At 49.8% G+C, this 22603-nt stretch overlaps 1 protein-coding gene across 1 annotated transcript in view; it reads right to left on the bottom strand.

Annotated features, from left to right (window-relative positions):
• Nucleotides 1–5980: 5980 nt before the first annotated feature.
• Nucleotides 5981–22603, bottom strand: part of COL3A1 (collagen type III alpha 1 chain) — a 37840-nt gene continuing 21217 nt past the window's right edge. Inside the window, exons 22-51 of the mRNA XM_070421665.1 lie at nt 22492–22590; nt 22143–22196; nt 21898–21996; nt 21314–21367; nt 21176–21229; nt 20801–20854; nt 20198–20251; nt 19826–19870; nt 19171–19269; nt 18975–19082; nt 18687–18740; nt 17097–17150; nt 16955–17008; nt 16218–16271; nt 15023–15130; nt 14559–14612; nt 14243–14296; nt 13903–14064; nt 13686–13793; nt 12655–12762; nt 11939–11992; nt 11746–11853; nt 11221–11274; nt 10789–10896; nt 10443–10496; nt 10241–10348; nt 8830–9124; nt 7814–8001; nt 7057–7299; nt 5981–6404 (exon numbers count right to left, since the gene is read on the bottom strand). Coding sequence (XP_070277766.1) covers nt 6258–6404; nt 7057–7299; nt 7814–8001; nt 8830–9124; nt 10241–10348; nt 10443–10496; nt 10789–10896; nt 11221–11274; nt 11746–11853; nt 11939–11992; nt 12655–12762; nt 13686–13793; nt 13903–14064; nt 14243–14296; nt 14559–14612; nt 15023–15130; nt 16218–16271; nt 16955–17008; nt 17097–17150; nt 18687–18740; nt 18975–19082; nt 19171–19269; nt 19826–19870; nt 20198–20251; nt 20801–20854; nt 21176–21229; nt 21314–21367; nt 21898–21996; nt 22143–22196; nt 22492–22590 — 2889 coding nt within the window. The 3' untranslated portion in view covers nt 5981–6257. The remainder of the gene's footprint in view (nt 6405–7056; nt 7300–7813; nt 8002–8829; nt 9125–10240; nt 10349–10442; nt 10497–10788; nt 10897–11220; nt 11275–11745; nt 11854–11938; nt 11993–12654; nt 12763–13685; nt 13794–13902; nt 14065–14242; nt 14297–14558; nt 14613–15022; nt 15131–16217; nt 16272–16954; nt 17009–17096; nt 17151–18686; nt 18741–18974; nt 19083–19170; nt 19270–19825; nt 19871–20197; nt 20252–20800; nt 20855–21175; nt 21230–21313; nt 21368–21897; nt 21997–22142; nt 22197–22491; nt 22591–22603) is intronic.

Below are 22603 nucleotides of genomic sequence, written 5' to 3'. Positions count from 1 at the left end.
TTTCTCAGTGCTTGCTGTACATGGGATGCTCAATAAGTGTCTGATGACTAAATGGCTCACTAAATCAAGGCATGAATGACGATACATGAATTGGCTATGATTATCCTGGAAGTGAATAATCAAAATCCCAACTCAACTTAAGAGTTAACATTCTGAATTCCTAGGAATTGGTGATAATTTATAATTATCCTATATAATAAAAGGGTACTATGCAAATTGACCGAACAGTGGAACGACCGGTTGCTATGATGCACACTGACCATCAAGGGGCAGATGCTTAATGCAGGAGCTGCCCCCTAGTGGTTAGCTCCCACAGGGGGAGTGCTGCTCAGCCAGAAGCTGGACTGATGGTGGGTGAGCGCAGTGGTGGTGGTGGTAGTGCTAAGGATGTCCTACTGTGGCTTACATCCCCTGAGGACTCCCAGACTGCTAAAGGGCACAGGCCAGGCTGAGGGAACCCCCCAGCCCCCCAAGTACACGAATGTCATGCACCGGGCCTCTAGTTCTTTAATAACCCCCTTCCCTCCCAAAGTAATGCATTTTCTTGCTCCCTTGTGCACCACTAACATGGCAATTTGAGTTTCTTTTGAGGAAATAGTATAACTACTTTAGGCTGCTTATTGACATGGCCCAGATTATCAGCTCTGACGTCAAATTGTTTGGGCTAATATCTTTTTTGAAATATATTTTTATTGATTTCAGAGAAGAAGGGAGAGAGAGAGAGATAGAAATATCAATGATGAGAGAGAAACATTGATCAGCTGCTTCCTGCACTCCCTATAATGGGGATCGAGCCTGCAACCCGGGCATGTGCTCTGACTGGGAATCAAACTCTGACCTCCTGGTTCATAGGTCTCATAGGTCGATGCTCAACCACTGAGCCATGCCGGCCAGGCTGTTTGGGCTAAAATCTTAGCCCTCCTTCTTACTAACTAGGTGACCTTGGGCAATTTACCTATGTCTCTTACTTTTTTATATTTTTGGCTAAATGAAGGTTAAAGTGAGTAGTGCATTTACTGTGTCTAACGTGACTAGAGCAGAGCTTGGCCACGCCGACTGCTCATCAGTTGTGCTGTCATTGCAGGGATACCCCAAGCACTGCCCTCCTTCCTTCCAGGTCCTGCGCTAGGAACCCCTCAGCTGAGGACGAGGTGCACTCCATCACCGTGCGAGCTCAGCAAAGCTCGCTCTCCACCTGCACTGGATTTGTTGTTATAAATAAAGCAGCAACAACGAGAACAGCTAAGTACAACTCTCCGAGGCAGCCCACCTAATGGGCCCATCTTGTTAGGTTCACTGTCATTAGCCACCGCCAAAGGCATTTCCAAGTGAGGTGCTTGTCCCTGTTGTTGGCTTTTGTTTTTGGGTTTGTTTGTTTTTGTTTGGGGGCTTGTTTTGTTTTGTTTTTTGTTTTGGGGGTTTGTTTGCTTGTAACCACACCAGCCTGCTGTCTCTGACAGTTATTCCCACTTAGTCTCTGGTCCTCTAGCTTTGCCCTTTGGCCTCTGCGCGCTGGAATCCTGTAATTTCCCAGAAACCAAGCAGCTCCTTTGAGCTGGTCCCTCCCATCTCCAGAGTCAAGGACACCGCGAGGAGCTGTCCAGTGTGTTGCCACACCTCCCACTGCGCACCTCTAGGCTCAGGGTCCAGCGTGACGAGTAGTTGGGAGATGAGCAGCTGTCACCTGTGCTAAACCATTCCAACGAGTCTGCCTTCTTCAAGTTTAAATTAGATTCTCGCCTCGCCAGGAATTGTGCGATGACTCAGCTTCATTTAGTCTGGGCTGCCTCTGCGGCCTGGTTGTGTCAGCCAACCGTAATAATCATGGTCTTCCCAGAATCCTCTGTACATGCAAAGCTGACCTTCTGTCGAGCATGAATTGCACAATTCTCATTTGTCTGGCACCTCAGCACCACCTCCTCACATATCACCCCCGTTTTAGACGCTGTGAAAGCAGGACACCTTCCATTCCTCCGTGTGAGAGCCTGACATGGGCCTTTACACGGTTACCCCGGAAGCATTCAGGGTCTGACTCTAGTTATAAATCTGGAGACAAGAGTGGAGCAGGGGGAGAATTAGTCTTTGCTGGCGCGCAGCTTGCATCTCGAGAAAGGCAGCGCTGTCCCCAGGCAGGAGAGGAGGGGTCTTGTCTTGAAGGGCTAGAGGAGTGGGAGGTGGCCCGGGCTGTTGGAAGGGAGCTTTCCACACACCCCACTCAGAGCGACGCGGTCCTGTGTTTCTCCATCACATGCCAGCCAAGCAGAGAACTGAAAGATTCATCGAGATTCATGTTGAAGTTAGTGATCTGCAGAATGAAATGCATACTTGCTTTTTTGTTGTCTGTATAAATGGGTGAGTTTTAAGTATATTCCTGTTTTTATTTTCGCTCAGTGAGAGGAAAACCATTGCTTTCCTTCTGCACCTTGTGCTCAGAAGTTGGGGGTTTAACCTTGTCCTCTGCCTGTGTTCACCAGGAATGGTAGCCGGACCACGGCAGTTCCTCAGCTTCTCAGCTTCTCAGGAAACAGAAAGGTGCAGCTGTGGAGCAGTGACCACGCATCTTCGTCAGCCTGGACATTAATGGGCAACCAGCCAAGTGATCACAGATGGTGAGTCCTACCTCCACGGACTGCCTCCACGGATGCAGATTGGGTTTTCCTACGTTTACCCCTAACCGGTATACACAGTTGGTCCCATAGCTTTTCTGTTTTCCTGAATGATGCTCAGTGTGACTACTGTGGGGGCGTGCAGGAGGCAGCCGATCAATGATTCTCTGTCATCATCTCTCTCTCTCTCTCTCTCTCTCTCTCTCTCTCTCTCTCTCCCCCTCCCTCCCTTCCTCTCTGAAATCTATAAAAATATATTTAAAAAAAGATATTAGGCCAAACAATCTGACTTCAGAGCTGATAATTGGGGCCATTTCAGTAAGCAGCCTAAAGTAGTTATTATACTGTTTCCTCAAAAGAAACCCCAATTGCCATGTTAGTGGTGCAGGAGGGAGCAAGAACATGCATTTCTTTGGGAGGGAAGAGGGTTATTAATGAATAATTATAAATTGTCACTGATTCCTCTTAAGCTGAGTTGGGATTTTGATTATTCACTTCCAGGATGATCATAGCTAATTCATGCAGCGTCATTCAGGTGAGTGTGCCTTGATTTAGTGAGCCACTTGGTCACCAGGTACTTACTGAGCATCCACTGTGATTTGTAGATTCTGCCTGAAGTTCAGGAAATGAACAGCTTCATCAAATGAGCAGAAATGAAAAGAATGCCGATGTCCAGAGCCATCTTCCAAGTCATGCCCAGAAGCAGCCTGGTGAAGGCGTCGCGGGCTGGGTACCCATGATGTTTCGGGCGCTGCGGCCAGGATGCCTGCTGCTGCCCTGCCTCCTGCCTGACCACCACCAGCGTGGGTCTCCTACCCTCCTCTCTTCTATGCATAGGTGGGCAGAACAATAGTTCCCGAATACGTCCACTCCTTAACCACGGGAACCTATGCATATTGATGTTACGTGGCAAGGCAGGAAAGAAGTGAGGTTGCAGATAGAACTAAGCGCTAATCAATCTTAAGGTGGGGAGATTATCATAAATGATTCAGATGGGCCCAATGCAATGATAAGGGTCCATGTAAGCGAAAAGGGGAGGCGGGAGAGCCACCATCAGTGCGATGCAGTGTGCAAAGCCTTGGCCGGTCCTAGCCGGTATAGAGCATTGGCCTACAGACTGAAGGGCCCCAGGTTCAATTCTGGTCAAGGGCACATGCCCAGGTTGTGGGCTTGATCCCCAGTAGGGGCGTGCAGGAGGCAGTCATCAATGATTCTCTCTCATCATTGTTGTTTCTATCTCTCTCTCCCCCTCCCTTCCTCTCTGAAATCAATAAAAATATATATATTTTAAAAAGCCTTGACCAAAATATACCTGGCTTTGCAAATGTCTCAAATTAGAGCTCCAGGTAATTTAATTTTAACTCATAATGCAAATTGGTTTTCTGTCTCTCTGTCTGCACCTCTCTGTGTATGTCCCTCTCTCAAATCTATATATATAAAAGCCTAAGTGACTAAACGACCGAGCAGCAGGCTGCATGGGGCAACCAAGCCTGCAGGGGGTGCATTTGGGGGCGACCAGGCTGGCGGGGGGGGGTAGTGAGGGGCAACCAGGCCGGTAGAGGGAGGCAGTGAGGGGTGACCAGGCTGGCAGGGAGGGGAAGTTGGGGGCAACCAGGCTGGCATGGGGGGCAGTAAGGGGTGACCAGGTTGGTGGGGGGGGCAGTAAGGGGCGACCAGGCTGGTGGGCGGGGGGCAGTTAGGGGCAACCAGGCTGGTGGGGGCGGGGCAGTTGGGGGTGACGAGGCCAACAGGGGGGAAGTTGGGGGTGACCAGGCCAGCAGGGAGGGCAGTTAGGGGTGATCAGGCAGGCAGGCAGGTGAGCAATTAGGAGCCAGTGGTCCCAGATTTTGAGAGGGATGTCCGAGGAGTCCCAGATTGGAGAGGGTGCAGGCTAGGCTGAGGGGACCACCTCCCCCCCGCCTCCCGTGCACAATTTTCGTGCACTGGGCCTCTAGTAATCGTATAATAGATAATATATTTAGAGACTATATAAAGTATTTCTGGAAAGATGCAGGAGAAACTGTTGACATGTGTTGCCCCTAACGTGGAGGAAAACTTGACTAAGAGTTTTGACATTTGACTGATGATATTTTTATTTTTGAAAGTATTAGTTTTATAAACCATTTACAGCCAGCAAACATCAAACTATAAAGTCAAACGTGCAAGACTGTACCATTTTTCTTGACAGTCACTGAAAGAATAAGAACTTGACAGTGGAGAAGGGGCTGGCTGAAGATGGCGGTGCGGTCGGTGGTGTGTAAAGGTGGTAGGAACATCCTAAACTTGCACTTATTCCTAGTGTCAGTTTTGCCCACCCAGCTTACATCCTTGACAATTTCCAGCATGGTCCTCCTTGCTCACTTCCGATTCAGGGACGACCTGATCTATGATGTTACTATTCCAGGGTTCGGCTCGGATAGATCGAATGCCTTCCGCTTTCACTGTGCCTCAGGGCTTCCACTGAATAGGACCTGAATATCTGCACTGTCCCCCACTGGGCGTGCTCCCCGCTCTGAACGTAGGTTATATTAACTCATACGCCTGAAGGTCATTGCGTTATTAGGCTAGGGAGTGAGGTTTCAATATTTTTTATTTTGGAGGAAATCACTAAAGTTCTTGAGTGTAAACATGCATGTGCTAAATCTATGAAAAGTGACAAAAACGAGGAGTGTTTCATTATGATATTTTATTATGGGTGTCTGGGAGAAAAAATGATCAACAACCACATACAAGCTTACAAAGTGAAATTTCAGCACATTCCCTGTGTTATTGTGGCACATCAGCCCCCTAATTTGTGTGTTGTTGTTGTTGACTTTACACGATGAAGGGATAGTCCTCAAAGTGACATGCCAATCACCCTTGCTGGGCAGGAGCCCTGCACAGAGGGTGTGCACTCAGTGTTTGGAATGGAAGGCCACAGTGCTGGCCCAGAGTTTTAAAAGTGAAAGTACGTTAGCACCATAACATGTGTCTTCAAAGTCTTCCCAAATATTGGTCATCCTGATCATGTTCGCAATGACAGGGGAGGAGGAGAGCACCTTTAAAAGCAGCTGATATCCAGGATTAAAATAATGGTGAATCTTAAAAAAATATTTTTTTAAAATTTTTGCACTACACTCTACATTTTTAAAAAACAAATATTTTAGAAAATAAATCAATGCAACTCATAAGTTTTACCAACTTATACATTTTTTTTTTCATCTTCTGGGACTTAGAGAATTCATCCGTGTTTCTGACCAGGCTGAGGTAGTTGAAACAGGGAGGTCTTTTCAAATTGTCTGTCTGAGTATTTCAGAAAGAAAGGTTGTTCTTGAATTATAAGCATAGTCATTGCTCTGCACATGGGTTGGATTCAAAGAAGTAACTCAGTGTGATTGTATGAGTGTTGAAGTTTATTTATTATAGCACCATTGAGACATTTTGAAATTGAAATTTTTAAAAAAATAGAACAAAAGGCATTTGAACTGTATTTGGTGAAACAGCAAAAAAAAAAAAAAAGTATCCTTCTTTGTCAAATTATACTTTTTCCAAAAATTTTGGAAATAAATAACTGGAATTTAGTTGGCCACTTGTACTGGTTGACAAGATTAGAACAAGAGGAACACATATGGAGTGTGAGGTTTTTGGCTGGGATTTTAGACAGAGTTTGGCTTATAAAAAGCAAACAGGGCCAATGTCCACACCGAATTCTTGATCGGGACCGCCAACATCATAGGGCGCGAAATCCACAATAGGGAGTCTCACCGCCTTGCGTGTTCGATATTCGAAGACCGTTTTGCCCCACTCGCCAGTGTGTTTCTATGAAAAGAGCAAGAAAAGGTAAGTGACCGTGACATCACAGTTCCGTTCAGACACTGCTTCCCGAAGGGGCCCTGCTCAGAGTGTGTCCTTTGGCGATTTCATTATGTGAACAACACAGAGCGCATTTGCACAGACCTCGGTGGTACAGCCTGCTCCTCCTACACACCGAGGCTGGATGGTCTAGCCTCTGGCTCCCAGGCTGCAAGCCTGTACAGTGTGTTACTGTACAAAACAACATGAGATTACATCAAGCACAAGAGAAACGATGCAGCCAGGAGACGCAGCAACCATGAGACGTATGAGGCTGTTGCTGGTGTCACAGGCACACTGGGACACAGCAGACCCTTTTTCTGTATTAGGCAGAGTGCGCAGTAACCAGATGATCTGATAACATTTATATTATGGATTTAAGTTTCAATTGCTTTCATTGCAACTGCTTTTTACCTAGCGGTCGAGAAAAACATCTTCATTTTTCGTGGTATTGAGCATTTCCTGCAGCAACTCAGTAGATTCTATATAACTAACACCAAATGCCTTCCTTCATGTGTTCGCCCGCATTGTTTTGATGTCTTTTCTAAATAGTTAGTGAGATTCAACTAGAGATGCTGGGCTCAGGGTGGTCTGGGCCGACGAGAAGCCTGTGACTCACCGTGCAGCCGTCCTCCAGGACCGTGTACGTGAACTTGCTGTTTCCTTCAGCCTTGAATTCGCCTTCATTGGAGCCCATCAGCCTCAGGGCCTTCTTCACGTTCCCGCTGGCGTGGTCCATGTACGCGATGCTGTTCCTGCAGTGGTACGTGATGTTCTGGGAGGCCCGGCTGGAGAGCAGGCGGAGGAAGGCCAGCTGCACGTCCAGGACGTCTTCGGGGAGCTCAGGGTTGCCGTAGCTGAACTGTGGGGGGAGCACAGCCAACAGGTCAAACGTTTCAGGTGCAATTGAGGGACTCGCGCTCGTAGTTTGGTTATTGCAATGTAGGTTGTTCATATGTTTTGTTAAGAATATTTTATATATGAACTTTTCTTAAAGCATAGTTGACATTCTGTATGATATGATTTCAGATGTACAACATAGGGGCTCTACATGTATATGCCCTGCAATGTGATCACTGAGATAAGGCTACAGCCATCTGTCACCGTGTGAACACGTGTTTACTACATGTACAACATAAAATGTTAGCGTAGGGAATGTCTGGGGAGTTAAAAGGTGGTGGCGTTCTTCATTCTAGCTTAGCTCTTAAGAGAGAAGTCACACGAGGGTTAGAAGTGGTCTCCTGAATGTATGAAGTCAGTTGGGCTCTTCTGCTTATTAACTAACCTGGCTTTGTGGTGAACAAAGAGCAGGACCCAGGCAGGCCGGCAGGTAAGGGTGACTCAGTGTCAGATGAGACCGGGAGAGCCCCTCTCACCTGGAAGCCTCCATCCATGGTTTCCCCGAACCAGACGTGCCTCTTCTCGGTGCCAGGGTCTGTCCACCAGCGCTTGCGGGGGACGCTCTGAGGACTGGCGCTGATGCAGGTCTCCCCCGTCTCCATGTTGCAGAACACTTTGATGGCGTCCATCTTGCAGCCTTGGTTAGGGTCAACCCAATATTCTCCTAATAGTCACCAAACAGGACAATGGAACTTGGTTACAGAATCCGGTACTGAGATTTGGACCAGAGTGATGTTGTGTGTTTGCCTGGTCAGACATTCGGAATGTTGACTGCTGCTGTGTTTGCGTTGTATGTACTTACATTGATAGGATAGCGGACTGTCAGCTCTGTCTAATCCAGATCTGAGCCGTCAGTCTAAACCCAAATCCCCATGGTCGACTGTCCTCTATGTCAAGTCATTTGCTGAAGTGACTCCAAGGCAGTGTTCCATGCCAAGGTAGTTAAGAGCTTGAAGTAATGGTGTCTTTCAGAAAGGATTAACCCAATCTAGGCAAAACCTTACCCTATTGCAATATGAAATTCCATGTAATATTCTGGAATTTTTCATTTGGGTTTTTTAAATAAATCAAATTATTGAAAAATTAAGTCAAATTATTAATTTTTGAAAAGAATTAATAATTTGACTTATTACAAAAATTAAATTGCATTAATTCAACAATTAGATTGCAAACTTTGTCTGCATCAAATTACAGTGATAACCATTGCTTTGTCACTCAAACAAGCCTGTGATGATGTGCAGAAACATACCAAACTGATTTGTGTTACACTTTCTGCAGAACTGTCTTTAAATGGTCCTACTTGGGGTGCTTTGAAGTAGGTCATGTTACACTTTGAGTTCATGTTTTCTTCTCAGTGTCGAGGAGTTTCCCTTCAGCCAACACCTGGAAGCCCGTTTCTGCTGGACCAGCGCAGCCCACCACGGCAGGTTCCCCTTCCCTAATCCTGGCACAGCCGCTCTCCCTGTGGCCCGGCCCCGAGGCGCCCACCTACCGCTCTGGAGCTCCGGGTGGCAGAACTTCAGGTCTCGGCAGTTCCGGGCCGGGTTCTTGCGAGACCCGTCAGGGCTGATGAGGTTTTCCACTTGTCCGCTGACTGACTTGAGGGAAGTCATAATCTCCTCGGTGTTGATTTTGAAATCCAGTGGTTCATCTCCATAATAGGGGGAAAACCCTCCAGCCTTCTCCCCTCCGCCGCCCGAGATGGCCACTGCGCCCCCGCCGCAGCAGGGTCCGGGCGCGCCGGGGGGTCCGGGCGGGCCTGGCTGGCCCGGGTGGCCGGGGGAGCCCTGGGGGAGGGAAGAACGTACATCACTGAGCTGTGCTTGTTCGGTCTCCATGAGAAAACATGTGAAGCCCCAGAAAATGGATTAAAGACCATGGACGCCTTGAGACATCATTACTTTAGCCAAGGCTGATGTGACCCAGTGATAGCAAACTTATGATTCTGATTCGCTCTCAGGAAACGTGTTGTGCTGCTGTGTGGGAGTCGGTGGTGCTGGAGCACGAGTTTCACTCCATGGGGCTCCTTCTGGGTGAGTGACCTAAGCAGTGCTAATGCGGACCCGGCGTCTCCCATGTCATCCCCTCCCGTGTCAGTCCCCTCCCGTGTCAGTCCCCTCCCGTGTCAATCACCTCCCATGTCATCCCCTCCCATGTCAGTCCCCTCCCGTGTCATCCCCTCCCGTGTCAGTCCCCTCCCGTGTCATCCCCTCCTGTGTCAGTCCCCTCCCGTGTCAGTCCCCTCCCGTGTCACGCAAGCATTAGAATCCTGAGCCCAGGTTTGTCACTAACTTTGTGTCTGTGGGCTGATCACTTACTTGCCTTTGAATTGCCACATGTGTACCTTGTGGGGGGAATAGTCTGTATTCCACTGACCCCAAAGGTATAGGATGGAAAGGTATTAGGAATGAAGGTATCAGTAGCAAAACAGAAATCCTGGAAGCTGTCGGAGAACTAGAATGTACTACATACAGGGGAGGCAAAGGTATGTTTACAGTGTGAGCACATGGAACTCGGAGTTAATAAAACCACTGTAGTAATCATAACCACGTGTCTTTTCCCCTGGGAACCACCGCAAACCCACGCTTGCCCACCCCTGCATTTGCAGCTCGTGTGTTCGTCATGGTTGTGAGGCTCCATGTGAGAGAGCGCAGGCGGACAGGCTTATGTCTTTGTTAGGCTACACCTGGTAACTGATCAAACTGTAAAAAAGGGTTTTCTCCTCGATGCAGTGTGATAGAGTCTTAATGTGGTGGAGAATGTCATCAAGTCATCGCGAATTTTCTAAATCAAGTCGGGTGACTGCGTATGGTTGAACTCTGGTTTCAGAATATTGCAAAGTGTTTCTGAACATGTGAAGGTGAGAGCAAGTCAAATGCGTGTGTCTCTGAGGGATGTCTTACCTCGGATCCTCTTTCACCTCTGTTCCCTCGAGGCCCTGGTGGTCCGATGGGCCCTGGATGTCCACTGGTCCCGTCTTTGCCGGGGGGCCCATTAGGTCCAGCGGGTCCCTAAAACAGGGTCATGATGTCACAGTGCTGGGACCTTCCTTCCGCGCCAACAGGGAGACAACATGCACCTTCCCGTTCTCCCTGCGGTACTTACTCTGGGGCCTGCGGGCCCTGGGCTCCCGACTGCCCCTTGGTGACCAGCAGGGCCCTGGGGGGAGAGGCAGGGCGGATAGGAGTGAAGACTTTAAAAAGGTTAGGAGACCACACATGCCTGATCCGATCGAGAAAGACAGGGATCGTGATAAACATGATCTCCTTTCCTTCGGTCTCCCCGCTGTCTCCTGCCAGCTACGAGTTCCAGTGCATCCTTGAGTCCACTTCCCAACCCGTCGGGCATATACGTTCAGAAATGAACACTTTCTGCTCTCAGTGCAGAACACTTGCTAGCCCATCAGTTAAAGCGCATGGAAGGGGCTTTTCTCACAAAACGACGCACTTACTGGAGAGCCGGGGGCGCCGGGGTTGCCGGGGAATCCTCGATGTCCTTTGATGCCGTTAGAACCACGTTCACCTGTCTCACCTTTGTCGCCACGGGGGCCTTGGGGACCCTTTACAAAAACACATGTCCAGTCAAGGCTCTATCCACACATACTCACTGGGAAAACACGCTAGGATTTATGCCAATTAAATTCTCTTACATCCTGGCATTCTCTTAGACATCCCATCCACACTGATGGGGTTTGGGACTGATAATTGATGTGTATATCCTTGGCCCCAGGGAACTTTGGGGTCCAGGATTGCTTTCTGCATCATGGAAGGGAAGTTGGACCTCTGTCCCATAGTTCTGTGTTTTGTCACCCCCTGTCCCCCGAACATGCCAGAGGAGAGACCGTTCCCTCGATAGAGGAAGTTAGGGAAAGTACACGACTTACTGCAGGACCGCGGACACCGGCAGGACCTGGGGCACCGGTAGGGCCAGAAGGGCCCTGAAATGAAAGGAAACACAGCAACACACGGAATTAGTCACTCAGTGATACGGTTTTGTTTGATTTCAAAGTTAATTGCATTCTGGAGGAATAACTGTGCTTACTGTTATTGAAAGTCAGTATCACCTCCTCCTTCAATGTCCTTCCCCTGTTTATATCTTTACCAGGGGGTCTAAGCAGACAAGCTGAGAACGTCCTATTAACCCAGCCTTACGTTCACCTGGTAAGTGTACACTTGGTCTGGCGAGTACCATGTTGAATTTTAGTAACGAGCTCGTCATTGACTACCGCCAGAGACTTCTCCTGCAGCCTCATGACCGCAGGTGCCTACGGAATGACGAGCGTAAAAACTGCACAGCGAGTGATGGTGATCTTTTTGGTTGGCAGACGTGACGTTCTGTCTGCTGCCTACTAACCCCTCTCTGGAGGAAAACAGACAAGTAAAGAGAGATGGTGCGTAGTAGGACTCACAGGTTCTCCTCTGTCACCGCTCTTTCCTGCTGGGCCCACGGGACCGGGCGGGCCGGGGTGTCCCGGGGAGCCAGGGGCGCCAGGCGAGCCGTTTTCACCACGATCTCCCTGTGGGGAAATTCCAGATCCAGAATCAGTGTGGCCGGCAGCCAGCTCTAATTGCATGCGCCTGCTGTCCCTGCGCTTGCTATACCTTGGTCCCAGGAGTTCCATCACGGCCCGGGAGCCCATCGGATCCAGGGTTTCCCTGCGGAAAGAGACAAAAGAAACGGAGAGATGAAATCCACCTCTTTGGAACCACTCCGACACCACCGACGCCACGTCTCTCAGGGGGAACACTATCCTCCTAGAGAGGATGGGAGTTGGCTCCTGGGAGTAAAATGTCGTAGCTGTTGCAGTGGGCGTGGCCCTGCCGAGCTGACATGCCTGAGGGCAGTGTGTCTGTGGGTGAAATTTCCTGGGTGAGACGGGGAGACATGATTAGGGAGAAAGTCCAATAGGAACCCTGAAGGGAGAGACAACACATAGAAGCAGGACAAACAGTACTTTAAGCTGATGCTGGGATCTGCAATTAAAGGAAAAACTAATCACGGAAAACATGGAGGACGTGTCCACCCAGAAGGAACGTTGCAGCTTAGGGGGTCCCCGCCCCAACTCGTTTCTTTATTTACCCCGAGGCCATATTCTTCCCCATGAACGGTCACTCATTGAGTCATGCCAATGGGCATGGACCTCTGAGGCCATTCTAATTTGTAACGGAAAGAGTGTCTGTTATGAGAAAAGGAAGGCGAACCTTGGCATGCGGCCGTATTCACACACTTAGCCCTGAAGGTCCCATGGGGCTCTGGCTTCAATCAGTTACCCAGGACCACCTGGCTGATTGGCCGTTTCCTGGGACCCGGTACTCACATCGCGCCCAGGCTCGCCCGCCGTCCCCGCCAGGCCGGGCAGGCCCTGGGGTCCAGGCGGCCCGCGTTCTCCGTTGTGACCACTGGGTCCAGGCTTCCCTGCTTCACCCTGCGAGAAACATACAAGACATTTTTTAAACTTAAGGACTAAATGAATATCATGTTATTAGAAGTTTAAATCCACTTCTGTTGAATTGGTTCCTAGCACGGTCTCCACAGGGAGAAGCTTTGGAGAAGCAAACTTCTTGCGTTTTCTAACTTTTCCAGTGACTCTGGACACCGAAGGGCTGAGTAATACACAGGACACAGGTTGTCAGACTCAGAATCCATCCTAACAGGAGATGTGGACACAGACGTGGCCATTATGAGAAAAACATAAGGATGAGCCATCACGAAGCTATGGGCTGATGGTGACCATGACAATGAAGTGACGTTGATCAGCTGGCTCCACCTACAGAATCTACACCTACTACGTGTGTCCATAGACATCGAACACATAATGTTTTACAACATTATATGACCTTTAGGTTTAAAGAGGTGCTTGAAGTATCGAAATATGCACCTTCATAAAACAGAATTGGATTGCCCCATTTGCTAAATGAATATTTAAGATGCTAACCACTAAGCTATCCAAGCAATATTAGTGAAAGCCAGTCAGGAGTGCAAAACGAGGAATAATTGCTGTCAGTTAAAGGCTTTCGCAGGTCCATACGCCTACCTTGTTTCTCCCTTCAGACTCACAGTCAATAAACTGAAGGATGCTCACAAATTTTCCAACAGAGGCAATTGAGACGGTAGGAAAAACCCCTTATTCTGTGACCTCCACTCTGTGTGCGCATGCTCCAAGCTGGCCTATGGTGTGCATTGCTTGTACTCTGGAGCCTTTAACAACATGCATGCTCCCCCAAATGTGAAAAGATCAGGAATTTCATCTGTTACAGGAAAGCCTGCTCGTCCTGTCCCTGCTGTGGCTAAGCGACCCCCGAGGCTGCCAGGAACACCAGGGGCGAGCGATGCGAAGAGGACACTCACCTTAATGCCTTGCGGGCCGGGACTGCCCCTGGGCCCGGGCATGCCCTGGGGCCCCGCCAGCCCCCGCGCGCCGGTGATCCCTGCGAGTCCGAGCGGGCCTGGGGCGCCCTGCGGGGCAGACAGCGAAACCTCAGTCTCCTTCACGCGAGTACATTTCCTTACGGAGTTAGTGATGACAGGGGAATGGCATCGCCAGTTTCAGAGCAACACTACTCACCGGGGGGCCCTGGGAACCGGGGGACCCCTTCTCGCCGGGCGGGCCAGCGTCACCTTTAGGTCCGGAAATCCCGGGGCTGCCGGGGCTGCCATTGCTTCCCGGGGGGCCCGGGGGGCCATCCTTGCCTGGAGCACCACTGACACCTGGGGGGCCTGGGTTACCCTACAAACAGGTCCAACATTTGAGTATTTTACAATGAAAACGTTAAAGATTCTTCCCTCTTCCACCTGCATTCCAAACACTTTCTATGGGACTTGGTACAAAGCCATGAGCGAGGGGGTTTCTCATCGGCTGTGAGTTCCCCGTGGGGCGGTGAGGAAAGCCATTGGGAAGCACTTACGTTGTTGCCAGGAGGGCCAGGGAGGCCGCGGCCGCCGGGGAAGCCAGCAGCGCCCTGCGGGAGGACAGCGCGTTTCAGAAGGGAAGCAGAACGAACAGTTAGGCACTACACGCACAGATAAAGTCCAAGCATGGGGGGGGGTCTGCCTTCTACTCTGATCGTTTGGTTTCCTCTTGGAATTTACATGTGACTCATAGGTGAGTAAGTGACCATGGTCTTTATACTCTAGTTGGGGACCTAGTGCTTTCAAAGCAGTTTATAGAGAGACTGGCGCTAAGGGGTGCTTGGCAGTGACAGTTCAGAGGGGCACACTCACCGGACCGCCAGGGCTGCCACGATCGCCTTTGACACCTTGGGGACCAGAGGGGCCCTGTGTGGGACGGAGGTGAGAATGATGCGTAAGAAGGGCACCACGTCACATGTTTGGCAAAGCCTTAAGCCCCTGCCAACCAGTAACTCTGTGTTGTGGACATCACTTTGCAATTTACACACAAATCCAACCACACTGTGGTGCGTGCACCTGAGACTCATACAACGTTCTCTGGCGATGACATTTCAATAAAACTAGGGAAAACCCTACAATAGAAATAAGAAGCCCTCCCCGAAAACAACAAAGCAAACCTCGACGAAGCGTTAGTTGAGATGACATTTAGACCGTTGGGCCAAGCTTCGATCTCAGAACTATGTTGCTATGGAAACTGTTCCTGTCACCATGACCAGCGCTCAGGCTGACAGAGTAAGTCCCGCCAGAAGCTTCAGAGAAGGTGAGAGAAGACTTACCGGAGGCCCAGCTCCCCCGGGGGGTCCTGCGGCCCCGGGGGGCCCGCTCTCGCCTCTCTCGCCAGGAAGGCCTCTCTCTCCTTTCCCGCCAGGCTCGCCGTTCTGTCCCTGCGGCCAGAAACAACACGAGTGAGCGGCCACCGGCCCCGGCGTCCCGGCTCATCATGACTCGCAGTCAGAACACAGTCATCCCGGGGAGGGAGGTTGCAGGAAGGTCAGAAAAGACGGTCCCGAGAGGACAGCCTGATGCTTCCCTGGAGGAAGACCGTCCCCGAGACGGCAGGAAGGTGCCCAGGGCGTGTCACGCGGGAGACAGTCTCTCCGAGGACCGCGTGCGTGTGAGTGGGCCCCGGGACGGCATCTGAGGAAGGTGGGGCTCAGAGCTCATTTCCAGGGTGCTGTCCTCTGGTGAAAGAGGGCTCCAGGAGGCAGGCACCCGCTCCCCTCCCTGGCCTGGCACAAGGGCCGGGCAAGTACTTTAGCCTCATCTTTTAAAGAGTAAGGAGAGCGATCAAGTCAAAAGGGGGAGGAGCTGAGGTAACCTGGTCGGATAGGGAATGAGTGGCGGAGGCTGGGCTAGATCCAGACTCAACTATACTTCTGCCATTTCCAGCAGGATCAGATTCCGGGCTGTGGGACATGTGTGGTTGTGTGTGTTTTTTTCAATTACAGTTTACATTTAATATCATTCTATATTAGTGTCAGGTGTGGGCATAGCAGTTAGACCAGCGGTTCTCAACCTGTGGGTTGCGACCCCTTTGGGGGTCGAATGACCCTTTCACAGGGGTCGCCTAAGACCATCGGAAAACACATATATAATTACATATTGTTTTTGTGATTAATCACTATGCTTTCATTATGTTCAGTTTGTCACAGTGAAAATACATCCTGCATATCAGATATTTACATGACGATTCATAACAGTAGCAACATTACAGTTATGAAGTAGCAACGAAAATAATTTTATGGTTGGGTCACAACATGAGGAACGGTATTAAAGGGTCGCGGCATGAGGAAGGTTGAGGACCACTGAGTTAGACAATCATGGCCTTTACACAGTGCCTCCCCGCTGTGTCCAGTGCCCACCTGGCACCATGCGTACCTATTACCACATCACTGACTAGCTCCCCTGGGCTGGACTCAGATCCCCGGGGCTACCGATGTGCAGCTCTTGATCCCTAATGTTCACACTTACGGGAGCACCAGGGAAGCCGGCGGGGCCGGGGGGTCCGCTTTCACCTCTCTCGCCCTGGAGGGAAAACATCCTTATTAGTCCCGGGAAGACAGCCTCCCCCAGGGACCACAAGTCAGCCTCTACACCATCTTATCTCTCCTTTAAGGAGGAAGTGTGCACAGGTAACTGACGCAGTCCACCACCTGGAGACTGTTTCACTTCTGAACAAAAGTAGTTGCGAACAACACCCAAACCATCGATGCCTTCTGCCTCTGACTGTGACAGCAGTTGCAAGAATCATAACTTGAGAATTCTGATGTATTGGACGCACCTAATTGTATAACTCTAAAGAATGTACGGATTTATACCCACGGTAAAGGGTTGAAAAACCGATCAGCCAATAACTAATGTAAAACATTTACTCTATATCTCTCCTGAGTCCCAAACCCTGGAGGCAGAGAACTTCATCTAGACGGAGCCTCGGGCTCAGATTCTGTCGGTTAGGAAATGCTCATTTGCCAATGAATATTACTTGTGCGATTTTTATATCCTCCCCCAACTATTTAGTAAAGAAGGCAGGATTTACAGTTGTCTTTTGTGAGTTTGGGGTTTGAGCACTTGAACGTTTCCTGCATGTTGTCTGACTCCCACAGACTGTTCCCACCATGTGTCCTGGGGCTGCTAGGCAGCGCTGCCAACCACCAGTCGCTGTTGCGTGTGTGGGTTAAAGGGGATGTTGGAATGTTGTTCACACTCACAGGGCCTCCAGGAGGACCAGCTGCGCCCGGAGGTCCAGGGGTACCACCTTCGCCCTTTAAAAAGAGAAAAGAAAAATGATATTCCCATCATCCAAAAAGCTAGGAGATTTTGTTGTTGTTTCTAAGTAGTGTTAAGTGTTACCTTATCTCCAGGCATACCAGCGGGGCCAGGGGGGCCGATGGGACCAGTAGGACCCTTAAGAAAATAGAAACATTTTTAATTTTGGAGACAGAAAGCATCAGTTTTTCTGTTAATCAAACAGGAAGATATAGACATATTATCCAGCGAATGTACTAGGTCATATGATTTCTTTTATTGATTGAGTGCTATTCTCTTCCATGTGCAAGGACTTCAGAGCTTAGTGAAGCTGAGATTCTAAGGAATGATTCTAAAGGGTTACAGGATTCAGGAGAAGTTTATTGATTTTTCTTTTTGTTGCAGTAGGTAAACAAGATGTAAGAGCTTACAGTCATAACTTCAAAATTAAAATATGTTGCCTTATTCCACTGCTTAATAATTCAAAATGTGTCATCTGACTATGCAAAGTGTCATTGCACATATCATGTTTTCAAATGGTAAAGTTTTAAATGAAATATTAGTTTTTTTTTTAAATTAGATGATGGCTTACCCATCTAGTCTGTCAAATGGGAAGCCTTTATGAATTTTTAAGGCAATGACAGTAAATATATCTACGTAATGACTTAGATTTCATGTTTATTTAGCATATTTAACATGTAACTATGACTAAATCTAGGATATATCTGCTAATGGGAATGGAATTGATTATAGTGTTTATCTTTTCTAACATGAAATTTTTTTTAAATAGTTGCAGATTCACAGGAGGTTGAAAAGAAACACACAGGAAACCCCTGTGCACCTTTCTCCCAGCTTCCCATGACGTTACACCTCACACAACTGTAGTCCAATATCAACACCCATGAGGTGACGCCTCACACAGCTGTAGTGCAACAGCAACACCGAGAAATCAGCACTGGTACAACCCACAGGGCTTCCTCAGGCTTCTCCGTGCACTCATTGGGGTGTGTGTGTGTGTGTGTCTGTGTGTAACTCTATGTAATTTTATCACACGTAGCCTTGCATGACCATCACCATAATCAAGACACATGGTACAGTCACCCTCAGACTCCCTCCTTCACCTCCCTTAGCGACAGCCATCGCCCCCCACCCCATTCCTCACTCCTGGCAACCACGCGCTGCCTGCACCTCCAAGGAATGCTGTTCTCAATGGGACGTGAATGGAATGCACTACGCCTCTTTTTGACTTGACTTCCCTTCCCTCAGCATGATGCCTGGAGGTCTATATAGGTCACTGGACGCATCCATAGTTCATTCCTTTCCATTGCTAAGTAGTACGCCAGGGTATTGCTTGACCACAGAATGGCAATGTGTTTTGTTTTTAATTAAAAAGTTCCCTCACGAGCAGTATTGATTATCTTGCATTTTAGTGACTCACTCTGGCTTTAGCTTGTAACGTTTATCCTACTCTGGGGAATTTTCCATTCTCGGGTCATGGTTGAATTGTTGGGTAGTGAGAGACAGAAATCAGAAATTTGAACTATCACATCATTTAGGTCTTCTTAATGCCCAGAAGGTAGCGAAGTTGGTCTAACTTGTCAGGAACAGTTTGGGGAACAGACAGAAGTTGCGGTGAGGGGACTATTGTCCATCAAACGCAGACAAGGCCAGTTTTTCCCCCAAACGCGTACTCACCCGGGGACCGTCTTTGCCAGGAGCCCCATCAGCACCGGCGGTGCCCGGTTCCCCCTGTCAAACAGAGGCCAGTGTCAGTGCTGGGAAGCGTCCTCAGTGGGAACCTGTCCCGAGAGGAGCCCCGCCAGGCTGACTGGGTAAATACCAGGTGTTCTGGTTACAGCCAAACTTCACTTGCTATAAAAGGGTGACATTAATTTGGAAAATAGATTGCTTCCCAGCAACCGTGTTTCCCTTTTACCCACAAAGTCTGTTTTGTTACATAATGAACAAAAGGTGAGCCTGTACCTTGTCACCCTTCGGGCCGGCGCCTCCAGGGCCCCCTCTTTCTCCAGGCATCCCTTGCAGGCCAGGGCTACCAGCAAGACCGGGTGGCCCGGGGGGACCGGGCGGGCCCTGACACGCAAGGAGAAATCGTCAGTCACAAGAAGGAGATGCAGCGCATTGTGTGAAGCCCGAGTGGCCCGAATGCTGTGGCGTTTACCTTGCCTCCGTCGGTACCAGGGGGGCCTGTTCCACCTCTCGGTCCGGGGGGACCTACCCCTCCAGGAGGCCCACGCTCACCAGGGGCTCCAGAGTCTCCCTGTCGTGGGAAATGGAACAGTCCTGTGAGGAGACCCAGGGCCAAAGAGGGACCCAGCGCCCTCAGCTGTACCAGTAGTATTTCCGTGCAGACCGCTAGGTTCTTACATGTTTGAACAATTTGGGAATTTTTATGAAAGACATTGGATCCACTGAGCGGGAACGGAAGTCTTAAAGGTGGCCCCACCCGGAAACGTTGACACCTGGTCTGATGAAAACGAGTCTAGCCATTTTATTCACAAGAGCAAACTGAACGTTCCTCTAGGGGCAGATTTTGACAGGGAATCCAGGCGCTGGGAAGGTTTTTCTTTTGAAATGTCAGGCCGCAGTGGATTCTGGATGTTGATTCCCGTCAGAGAGCGTGGTGTTGCCGATGCAGCAAGTTTAATGCCCCCGCCATGCTTTGAGGGGCCCCAGGTGTGTTCCCCAAGCATTTACAACGTTGTGCTTCTTGAAAAGAGCTTTTTGCTATAAATACTAGAAGGAGGCCACTAGCCAATCGCTGTCACATGCTAAAAACAGTAGGAAGCAAACGGGGACGGGGGGGACGGCCTTACCTTGCCTCCTGGCGCTCCCGGCGCACCGGCCTCGCCCTTGGGGCCCTAGGAGATGGACATTCCCCAATGAGGCTCCATCGGAACGCATGTTACAAAATATGAGCAGGACACACATTGGCCGTGTCTCCAGGGGCAAGTTTGTCACCTCGAGGTGTATACTCTTTCTTTAGTTCCTTTTGTTTTAGGCTCCGATTCAAACAATGCCATAGTTACGATAGAACAACTTTTCTCTGTTTTGTTCATGAATATTTCAAAACTGAACTTTAAAACTCAGACAACATGGCGTGAGGAAAGGCAACATTTAATAAGCAATAAAGGAGGGCGACGCGTTCTTTTGGTTTCAGGGTTTTGAGAAGATGACAGGCCACTTACTGCCTCACCAGGTTTCCCGCTCTCCCCGGGGGGCCCGCTGGCTCCTTGGAGGCCCTAGGAGGAATCAGATGTGCATGTGTCAACACTTCAAGCATCGCCTGCACCAAAGCTCTCATTCGTAGGTTTCTGCAAAGTATTAAGCTTCAGGTTCAGTGGTCTTTATAGAGGCCAAAAAATTATGGCTCTCAACAGCCAATGACAGAGGTGGGAGAAGCATATTACAAAACAGTGTTCAACTCGCCCGATCCTTTTTGTTTACAGAATAGAGGGAGATGTTTATAAAAATGAAAGGATTTAGCTTTATTGATTTAAGTTCTAATAAAAATAAGTATAAACATAGAATTATGTGAACTCATTTTAACATTAATATTAAAAATGTTTCATTGGTAATACTCATTCTGGACTAGACATAGAAATTATTGGAAGTATGCCTGTCTAGTCGCATTGTCTATCATTGTATTTCAAGGTAGAAGACTCAAGACCCGCAAATTTTAAGCCTAAGATAAATTATGCTCTATTCGTGTCACAGGAAATGAACGACAATGGCTACCAGAGTGCTTGATGGAAAGCAGGTGTCCAATGACGAGTTAAATACATTCTTACCGGCAATCCCTGAGGGCCAGGGGGTCCTGCCTCTCCTTTGTCACCAGCTGCCCCCTGGGGAAAAAGACTGTGATGAGATCCTGCGTCAGGAGACACCTTTCCCACTGAGCATACACGGTTTCACCACAGAGGCTGACGGCTTCATTGGAAATGAACCGTGTGGAAGGAGGGAAGAAGCTGCCTGTGCAAGTGCCTGTGCAGGAGACCTTGCAACACACACGTTCCTCAGTGCCAGCAGCCAGCCGCCAGCTGAGGAAGCGGCATAGTCATTGCTGTGATGAACCGTGATGATCCAGGGCCAGAGGCTGTGCCGTTCCCCAAGTCCTCCCTCCGCCACCCCCACCCCCCGCATCTGCAGGCTGTGCGGAAACCTGCCTGCGGTCCAGGGGGGCCAGGAGCTCCACTTGCACCGTCCTTTCCAGCCGGACCCTGAAAACAGCAGGGAGAGAGTCATGGAGTTGGAGGCACAGGCCTGCAGGGCAGGGGTGGAAAGAAGTGGATGAAAGTACATACCGGGGCGCCAGGACCTCCAGGGCCACCTCGCTCTCCGTTTTTGCCAGGAGCCCCCTAAAGAAATGGCCAGTATTTACCAGTTCCAAGAGGAAGTCATTCATCACATTGTTCCCTCACAGTTTTGACCTGCCTCATACACCCCCCACACATTCACACACACATTCACAGTCACACACACACAGTCACATTCACACACACTCACACATACACACACACTCACAAGCACATACACACACAGCCACACACACAGTCACACACACACAGTCACACACAGTCACACACACATTCACACACACAGTCACACACACAGCCACACACAGTCACACACACACATTCACACACAGTCACACACACAGTCACACACACACATTCACAACCCAAAACTACTTTCTATAACTAGGTTTCCACTCTGTCCCCAGAACTCGACCAAAACGACACTTGAACTCCCTTCAGCCGGGCACTGTGAATGTCAGTGTCGCTCTGCGCTCTGAGGCAGAGGGGAATGTTGGCCACCCCGTCCTCCCACAGGGAGAGCCCGAGGCCACGTGCCGACCGCCACTGGAGAGACCGAGGCAGGGACTCACATCATTGCCTTTAGGGCCAGGGAAGCCCATGACGCCAGGCTGACCCCGCGGGCCAGGGGGGCCTGCAGAACCTGGGGAGCCTCTCGCTCCTGGAGGTCCCTGATGAGAACAAACCGCGTTAGGAGAGGCTCAGTAGCAACATGACCCACATGGACAACGCACACCCAGGCTCTCGGCCTGCGGCAGGCCCGGGCCCTGTGTGCGGCCGTTCCCTGGGCTTTAACAGGACGGGAGCAGGTACGTACGGCCGGCCCTGGCTTCCCGTCGCCGCCTGGTCCTCCTGGGCTTCCGGGCGATCCCTGGATGGGAAAAGCCAGGGAGGTGCTTTAAGAACGGTTTCAAACACAGGCGTCCATCTGCGAAATGTGGACATTCCCACGTACACAGGTAGCCTCGTGGTGCCCTACGTTTTTCTGCCAGTCAAGTATTTTAGTTAACTGCTCTCTCGTGTCCGCTCTTTAATCTAGATTCGCTTAAGTGTCCTGTAAACGTGTTTTTGTTGTGAGCCTATAAGAAAAGGTGGAGCCTGATGGAAGATCCTCTGAGCCTTTCCCGTGTGCATTTTTCCTAGGAAACAGCAGCGTTCCTCCTCACCCTCATTCCTGGGGGTCCGGGGGCACCGTCTCGGCCAGATTCTCCGGGGGCTCCTCGGGGCCCTGCGGGGCCGGGACCGCCGCGCTCCCCAGCGGGACCCTGCATGGCGAAA

Source organism: Myotis yumanensis, unplaced genomic scaffold (assembly GCF_028538775.1).
Source record: "Myotis yumanensis isolate MYYU_CA2020_CCGP unplaced genomic scaffold, mMyoYum1.0.hap1 SCAF_8, whole genome shotgun sequence".
In the NCBI taxonomy this organism is placed as follows: domain Eukaryota; kingdom Metazoa; phylum Chordata; class Mammalia; order Chiroptera; family Vespertilionidae; genus Myotis; species Myotis yumanensis.
Note: the sequence above shows the minus strand (reverse complement) of the source record. Positions and strands in the feature narration are given on the sequence as shown.